This window comes from Drosophila santomea, chromosome 2L (genome assembly GCF_016746245.2).
Source record: "Drosophila santomea strain STO CAGO 1482 chromosome 2L, Prin_Dsan_1.1, whole genome shotgun sequence".
NCBI classification, from domain to species: Eukaryota; Metazoa; Arthropoda; class Insecta; order Diptera; family Drosophilidae; genus Drosophila; species Drosophila santomea.
The window spans coordinates 11,054,623-11,063,857 of NC_053016.2; the positions used below are offsets into that span (position 1 = coordinate 11,054,623).

The 9,235-nt window shown below is 41.2% G+C and overlaps 2 protein-coding genes across 2 annotated transcripts; one reads left to right on the forward strand and one right to left on the reverse strand.

Moving 5' to 3' along the window:
- The first annotated feature begins 2,420 nt into the window (after positions 1-2,420).
- LOC120444072 lies at positions 2,421-2,781 on the forward strand. The gene has a single exon (XM_039623585.1). It carries the CDS (start codon positions 2,611-2,613, stop codon positions 2,779-2,781), a length of 171 nt encoding a protein of 56 aa, XP_039479519.1. The 5' UTR covers positions 2,421-2,610.
- Positions 2,782-7,150: 4,369 nt separating this feature from the next.
- On the reverse strand, positions 7,151-7,743 carry LOC120457690. Its single transcript, XM_039645179.1, has one exon. The coding sequence runs from the start codon at positions 7,741-7,743 to the stop codon at positions 7,198-7,200; it is 546 nt and encodes a 181-aa protein (XP_039501113.1). The 3' UTR covers positions 7,151-7,197.
- Positions 7,744-9,235: the final 1,492 nt, after the last annotated feature.

Consider the following 9,235-nt stretch of genomic DNA (forward strand, 5'->3'; position numbering starts at 1 on the left):
TTGTTTATACTTTAAATCCCTATTAATATGTTCAAGTGAAAGCCAGAATGATAAAACTTAATTTTCTTCATACAAATTTATATTCTTAAGATGTTTCATATGTATACTACTTTAACAAGTACTACTTAGAATTTAAGTACTATTATTTTCTTTACAAAGTCTTATTTTTTGAAGAGTGTTTATGTATGGCAACCGTTAACCCTTTTGTTCTGGCCATTCGATTTTCGTGTCCTTCTGAGTTGGCCCTTCTGTTTCGCCTGCCCCGAACAGCGATCAATATTGAATTGAATTTGACCAATGGTTATAGCCACGTTTCGGCGAAGGCCTCGGACAGACTTTGGTCTGTCTGCGGGAAAGCGTGTTGGTAAGCGGAAAACGTTATTTAATAATTTACGCCGAGGCATTTCGGAACTGAAGTTGATTGTGTCGAGTCGAAATATGAAACGGCATACTCTTACCCCAAATTCAGAATTCACTCTTTGAGCTGGCTGTGAGAACCCTTCAATTCCAATAATATTATTAGAAACTCAACTGGAAAATCGAAGTTGAAGAAGCCACAGGAATGCGGTTGAAAATGCAACAAAAGCCAAAACACAGTTTAGTGGTTGAGTAACGACAACAGCAGGAGCCAGGACATGGTCGTAGTCCTGTTTCAGATGAAGGGGCGGTCGAGGGGGGTTGGATCAACCGACAGACCGACAGGACGAAAGACAGACGGACAGTTGGACAGACGTACAGTGAGCTACTAATAAAGCCAGGTGAACGCAGGTGGAGAGCTTGGTCGCCGGCTAAGGCAGACAAAAGGAAGCACAAATAATATAAATTAAATGTGGGGAAAGTTGCCCCATCTCCAACCCCACCTTCCCCCGCTCCCACTCCGCCGTGGCCCACTCGAAAGAAAAGCAAGCTGAGTAATTATTTCCGGCAGAGCGGGCAGCCCAGGAGGAAAATGCCGGGGAGTCGGGCAGTCCTTGCGGCTTGACTGCAACACATGGCCGGACACTTAAACCGAAGTGGAAGTGTGGCAAACGGGGTTGGAAAATCTATCTGGGCAATAATTTCGGTTGACATGCTTGCGGTAATTATTGACCGTAATGACAAAACCGTATACGAATACGGCAAATGGAAGCCTCAAACCAATCCCGAAACTCTGACAAATTGCTTTAGTTTTTGGGGTCATCTGTGTGTGTGTGCTTGTGTCTGCTAATTAGATATTGGATTCGGGATAGGCATCGCCATCGCCATCGCCATTGGCATCTGCATAATTCAGCCCATCTCACCTCTAAACAAATAAAAATTGTCAACGGCATGGCAATATAAACAAGCGATTCGCGAGCCATAACTTAAGACTATTTCTTGTTATTTGCACTGGACACTCGAGATTTATGGACCACTGTGCCTATTTATAGCGATGTTAATGAAACGGAGCTGTCGAACACAACACAGACCGAAAGTTTGTCCAAAAATTAATTAATAATACTTTCCATTGCTTATTTTTGGATGGCTCTCTTAGCAATCTATGCTCTTCCTTATTTTTCCACGATCTATTTTCCGATTTTTTGTCTGATTTTGCTGATTTCGCTGAATTCATTTCAATGCCGGCTATTTCTGTGTTGCAATATGGCCCACATGTTGGACATTCGGGGGCAATAAATATTGAATGCGACCGGCAGAGTATCCCGAAAGCATATTCCCAAAAGATCAGCTGGAATTTCTTTAGGTTTCTACTCAAGTAACTCACTTACTTTGATGGCAATTGGACGTACGTGGGGGAACTTCCGTGGACTAGAACGATTCTTTTGTGTGACAAATTGGACGGGTGATTGTGTTTAGTGCAGATACAAGATCCCAGAAGACTCGACCGATGACGAGGAGCAGATCGCGTGAGTTGAACGACAAATGAATTCACTTGATGGGTGAAGTGCGAGGTCAAATCTCTCTTGGATGCGGCAAGCCGAACGCACTCGCGGAAAGACAACTTGCAGATAAAGATACAGATACGCACACGATGCGCTGCAGATACAATCAACAAACAATAGTCAGGCAAATTACCAGCACTTGGAAATAAACTTACTTTTTATTGCATTTCTAGAGGCGTAGGTAAATCATTGCTAGGAATTTTTTTAAAACTTGTTCGTGTTTTAAGTGTGTTATGTTTCATTTAGGGGCACACGAGCACTGAGTAAACGAATTAATTTTTGATAATTTTAAAACATTTCAAATAAGCACTTTGTAATATTTTTAATATTTAAATGTGTTTCTTAAAGAATTAATTTTTGATAATCTTAAAACATTTCAAATAAGAACATTGTAATATTTTTAATATTTAAATGTGTTTCTTAACGAATTTATTTTTGATAATTTTAAAACATTTCAAATAAGAACTTTGTAATATTTTAAATTTCATTTCTATTTCGAGATCAGTTGGCACTTTAACTGCACTTCCTTACACGCCATGGCTAGAATTTCCACACTTTTCAGCTGGCAGAGCTGTGCAAGTGACATGATTTCCAAAAAACTGCACTGGGCCACAAAAATATTATTTTATATATATTGCACTTCGTAACCATCCGTGTGTGCTTTTCTTTTCGGCCGTGTGTGAACGTGAAAATGCGAGTGGGCGGCGACGAAGCGGCGACGACGATGCGCGCGATTTTCTCGCGTTTGGCTGGCGGAACGTTCAAGATGGCACTGCCAGGCGATTCGCGGCGATCGGATCGACTTGACAGTCCATGGAGCCGCCCAGCGGACGGACCCGTCGTTATTTATTCCGGAATATAAATTATAAGTATAAATAATATTTGGGGGGAGTAAAACTTATGCATGCTCTATGTATTTATTTCGAATTTAATTGAATTTGCCGGCGGCGATGTTGCGGGGTGTATGTATGAATACTGCTTGTGCTGACCATAATTTAAATCAAAACACAAATTAATTTGACGCTCCGCTCTCGCTGCACTTGCTGCTCTGTTTAGTACCTCAAGTCTGTGGGGGAAAACTGTCGGCAAGTGTCCACCGCACGGAGAGAAAAGCGTCGATGAGTGGGCGTCATCGGAAAAGCGGAAAATCACAGTGAAGAGCCGCGAGTCGAATCTCTTGGCTTCTCCGATCGATTTGCTGCTTTTACGAGCTGTCCGAGCAGAACCAAACAAAACCATAATAGAACATCTGTTCTTCTGTTATTTACGTGTTTTCCTAATTTCTTCCGATGGTCCAACAATGCCTGGCTAGGTGAGTTTCCTGCTATTATTTTTATTTTTCCGTGACATCTTGTCAGGCGGATTAGTTTGGCCGTTAGCCTGACAGGCTCTATAAGTAGACACTCAAGTGGGTGGCAATCTAATTTGGCCGCGCTGCTCGAACAATTTGAATATTGCTCGGGGGATTAATGGCTGTGGATATGACCCATTTGGATTGCACTCTATAAACTAATCGGGCAAATGCATTAAATAAAAAAAGTAAAGTGAACTTAATAAGGTATGGATTGTAAACATGTCACTTTCTCTTCTGTAGTATTTTACACTCAGCTCTTGGCGGTTTTCATGGATCATTCGAATGGATCATTCATCTCGCAACAATGTCAAGTTCATTCCCCCTTTTCATGCACATATGTATGTACATACCTACGAGTATAAATCAGAACAAAAGGTCTTTATTTACCCCACAGACATTGACATGGTTACAAAAAAGGCTTAAATTAAATGACATCGCTAATTATTCAAGGCACTCACTTTGCGTTTAATGTCAATGGCTGTGAGTTCCATAATCTTTTCGTTATTGCGATTTTACTTGCAGCTAAAGAGATATTTAAGAGCCTTAAAATTGCGAAAACAGAGAAAATAGCTGTTGGCCGTACTTATTTTATTTACTCCTTTTCTGGCCTTCTGGTCAAATAATTGTCAGCAGTCAACGCAAGGGGAAGTGAGGGTTTCGAAAAGTTACGACTACACTAGTACCGAGATATAATTGATTGTCACCTTAATACACTTTTTATTCAAATATCACAAAACTATCAGAAATATAAATACATCTTTTAAATATGAGTAAAGCTCATTTTATTCAAAATGCATTCTTGCTGGGTATCCTGAAAATATTATTTTCTATTCTGTCCTAATGGATCCAACCAAAAGGCAGCGCACAGGGTATGCAAATCCGAGAGCGGCCAGCATAATTTTGCACGTGTTTCGAATAAGTTGAAACTTTCCTTTGGCAAACTTTGTGAGCAACCAGGATAACCACCACCAACTCAAACCCTCGGATAGTTTTGTGGGCGTTTAAAAATGCGCGACCGCATTCATTAGAGAAAATGGCTTAAATACTTGGCCAGTCGAAACTGATGAATGGCGGCTTAAGAAGCCCGGATTCAGGAACCAGAACTCCCCCAAATTCAACTCCGAAAGCGAGGCATTTGTTTGTTTGCCTGACTCTGGGGTCTGGGATTAAGTTTTCTCGCCGGGAAAAGTTTCGTTTTCCACCGCTGAACCCACTCCAATGGATTTGTGTTATCGCCCTTGCTGCATACTTTTGTAGCTCAGTGTCGACCAGCTGCGAGTGCATTTGCGATTGCATACTTTCGGGCGAAAATATTTTTGCCTGCCGCTATTGGAATTTGCAAATATTCTTATAAATTATTATATCAAAGTTCGGCATTACTTATGGCTGGCTGGCTTCGACAACTTCAGCAAACTTTTCCCTACTTTGAGCACTTTCCCTGCACTTCTTACTTACTTCTCTCTCTCTCTCTTACTCCTACTTGACACTTTAGTGTAATTAGTTCTCCTGCGGTTGCAGCTTTGTGGGAAAACCTCTTTGGCTTCTGGCGGTGAGGAAAATGGGGAAAATGCACTGGCTTGAGCGGGCATCCGTGTTTTTGCGGCTTTTCCGTGCCCTTTGATGTGGCAAAAATTTCAATTAATGCAATGCAAAATATACCTTCTTATAACTCCATTTCCACAGTTGTTAATTTCGGATAATCGCTCTTATGCCGCAAGCAAAAACTGCAGCATTGGGGTTGTCTTAAATAATCCTAGACATTATTAGACTATGTAACAAAACTTATTCTTAATAAACATTGTTTACTGTTATATACGCAAGCTTATTTATTTCCAATAAAAATGTTATTGAAGCAATATTAGTGATATCTTGGCACTTAACTTTGGTAAACAAAAATTACTCATTTAAAGATTTAAATGATTATTAACACACACCAAACAAACAGCCTTTAAAGGTCCTATCCAGAAATGCTTTCCGGAAAAAAAAACATTTTATAAAAAAAACTAATTTTTATCAATAAATTTCATGGCCATAGAAAGGACAAAAGTCATCGAGTTTGCCACAAGAAACTTTCCGTTTTTGGGCAGCTTTAAAGATATTACACTTGACACTTTTCAATTAGTGAAGAAAATTTATTTTAATTGTGACAGTAACATGTTGTTGCCATCGCCACCCAGTCCGAAAAGCAGCAACAACAAGTGAAACTTTGCCAGGACAATACAGAAGCCTGGCCTGAACTAAGGCCGAAGTCAAGGAGCACCCTAGGAGCCACAAAATGTCAAAAGAAAACTTTTCTGGCCAAGATTAATTACAATTGAAAACAAATGAATGCAAAAACGATAAGCAGCCGAAAGGATTTCCACAGCAGTTTCCCGGGAGCGGCTTGCGGGGAAAGCCAAATGGAAATGAAAACCCAAAGCTGAACTTTGCCAATCGAGATTGGAGGTGGAGTGAGGAGTGAGGAGTGAGGCGGCTGAAGGAGCTCTAATCAGAGAAATGCTGTTGAAATAAGTGTTCACACCTACAGCAGAAGCCAGAAATGCAGGAGCATTAGCTCTGCACTGAGAGAAACTTGTTGCGAGAACTCAGAGCAAAGAGATAGTACATCATAAGAAGGGGATGGCATGTAAGGTACTTTTAGCTTCTGTACTTAAGGATACAAATAAGAGATATTAAGATGGTTTCTAGGATCGAAGTATCTAACTTCTATATTCGTGTTTTTTTAAGTGCTGGTAACAACTGTTCGGTAGTCCAGTTTTTTGGGGACTCCAACTTTTGACCGAAAGAGGTGGCAAAGTTTCGGTGGGGTTCGCTAGCTGGGCAAATATTTTGCAGGCCAGCCACGTGACCTGTTTAGTTTTTAGCAGGGAGTTGGTCTATTTCGGTTTAGCTCCAAGTTTTCCACTGGGTGTGGGGGCTCTCTTTGTTGGTGGAGTGCCAGCGGTCAATGGGCCAGCATTAGCACCACTTAACCCGCAGCCCGGTGCAGTGTTTTCAATGTGAAAAAGTGCCTTGGGAAAGTTTTCGTGCATAAATCATGAAATTAATTAATTTTGACACACATTCCCCCTTCCCGCTTTCTTATGGAGTAGCGCCATAAGCAACTTTACCATCAAAGTATTTTATTCCTGCGCTTTTTTTATGCCAGCACTCCTCTTTGCCAGAAATTAAAAGTAGAATTGAGAAGTGAAACATTAACACCAACAACAACTAAACGGGGAAAAACTTGCCTTGCCACGCAAACTTTTCCAACGTGTAGCGGGGGGTGGTGGGGCGAAAGGAATCAAGTTGGAAATATGTGCAAAATTCATTCAGTATTCGAAATATTCCCAACTTGCTATAAGTTTCGTATGTTTCGCCTTTTTTTCGTTCCTTCCAATTTTCGCAGTTTTTGTTGCTGCCAAAAATAAAACTTGCGCCGTGAGTTTAATTTTATTCATGCTGCTAAGTGAGTGTTGAGTGAGTTTTCTGGGGAAAAAAAATCGTAGAAAAAGGTAGGCAAAGTTTGCGCCCAAAATGTTTCACTATTTAATTGCATAATTTGAGAGCGCTCTGAGATTACACCTGCCGGAAAAATAAGTTTTCGCGGACGATGGATAGAAGTGTGTATACATTAAGGAAGTGTATTCACACAATAATAAAGAACGAAAGAAAATATAATAAAATATGAATGAGATGGTCAACTCAGTGGGCTATCATCCTTTATACAACTGCGAAAAAATTTGGGACAAGGGTCAAAAGATCTTGGGAAAGTAGAAGAAAATAATCGTAAGTTTATTTATATTTCCAGAAAAAGAAGTAAGAATTTGACTTTTTATATGCCAGAATTTCGGTTTACAAAAGTCAAACTAATAACCATATGTTTATGCTGCAACATTATTCTTTATTTAATTCATGGAAAGGAAAATTATGGATATATAAGAATCAAAACAAGTCGAGGACATGGCCCCACAATATATCCTTGTCCTTATCCGTGTCCTTATCCTCCTTGTCCAACTCGTCCAGCTTCTTCTTAAGCTTTCGCAGCTGTTTTTCATCGCTGAAGATAGCGTTGAATACGCGAACAGTAAAGTTATCGTAGATGCCAAGCCTCTTAAGGATTCTCAGAATTCTTCTTTCGAACATGGTGAATGTCATATCCTGTCGCAACACTGGTCCATCCTCAGAAACTGTTCCATTCAGGGCAGGTGGCTCGCTGGTTGAACCCAAGGAGTCGTCAGTCTGCTGGAGAAGATTAAGCTCATTGTATGCCATAATTTTTTCGTCCAGTTGATAAATCGGTAGATCGGCAGCTTGTTGAAGTCGTTTGTAGTGTTCAGAAAAATCGGCAGGTGTGGCTTCTTTAAGGCGCTCTTTCAAGCGAGAAGTGACGACATCGTTTAGCTTTTTTAGTGGTGCCAAGGATATGTTATCCTGGCTTTGAATCCCTTGGGACAATACCAAAATCGTGGCCAAAACAATGATTGCCATGACTACTCTCGAGCAACTGCTTGGAAAATTTGTGGATATGTCGCCTTATAAAGCTAGTTGGTGGTACTGATAATCATGAATTATGTCCAACTGACAGCTCGTATAATACGGAATGAATGTGGGCAAGGTGAAAGATGAGTGATTTGTCGAGGTCACAGCATAATTGCATTTTATGGGTTGCGTTGGTACGTTACACATTTACGACCTGCCAAGAATTTAGTGTTGTGCTTCTGTGTTATCAGTCAGTTTAATAATACAAAGGTTATGTCGTACGTTGGATGGCATTGTTTCGATTGTCTAGTGGTAAAATGGTACGCATATATGTAAGTTGTGCATAACAAAAGAAATCATTACTTTCTTTGATTTGCTCTCTAAAAGCATAGAATAATATTAAGGAAATCCTTAATAAATAACTTATATTTCTAAAATATCATGGCACGTTTTTATCAACGCTTCTAAAACTTCATTTAATACCTCTTGATGGTTTCTTCTCAGGCAATTAAACAAAGTCTTTTACTGCTGGGGAATTGTAAAGCAAACATGGGGAGGAGTGCTGCAGCTGGGGTATGCGAATGAAATGCAAAAACATTAAGCCCGGCCCAGAACTCGGCCCAGAGCAGAGCCAACTTCGCATGCAAAGAAGAGCGGCAACTGTGACAATGTAAGCAACTGCGGAAAGAACTGCTGGCAGGGAAAACGGGTGGTGGGGGGGTCTGCGTTTGTGGGTGGTGCTGAAGGGTTACTGGGCTCGGGGTGGTGGTGAAATGGTAAAAGTGCATACAAAAGTGGCCAGTATGGGGGAACAAAGGAAACAAAACGACGCCGTCAGCTGCAACGCAAAACTGCAGCTAACCGAAAATGGTAATGGCCTTCGATGGGTGGCGCAAAAGGGGATAGAGTTTGAAGTGTTGGGAAAAGGGGGAAAAGGGGGGAGAGGGGGGAAGTTTCAATGTTGCAGCTTAATGCGAAAATCTTGTTGCACGCCGCCTGCAGCAAACGATTCAGCCTCCAGACCATGGCGAAAAGTCTATTGTTTCACAATCATAATTCTCCTGTAAGCTCTCGGTTGAAGGGTTTTACAGGGGATGGGGGGGAATCGGTGGGGAGCTGGGAAATATTCCCGGTTGCAGGAAATGAACATCATTAATTTTGCCATTCTGCATTTGCATTGGAAATGGCATTTCAATATACGCTTCGCTTTCAAGATTGCCAAAACCATTTTCCGCTCAGCCAAATAGCCTTTATTCCAGCTACAAAAGCGCCCCATCTCGCTCGCTCCGATTATCGCCCATCCCGCTCGCTCTCTCTGTCGTCGGCGGCTTGGAAAAACTTTCAACTGCTGTGCGCGATTGCCGCGACGTGACTTAATTTCCACCACCGGCAGGCATACGGCTAAATATTTGTTCTATTCGCAGGGGGAGGGGATTTTGGGCAGAGGTTAGTTAGACAGCTACACTGCGACAAAAAGTGGGGCAGCAAGCAGGCATTCACT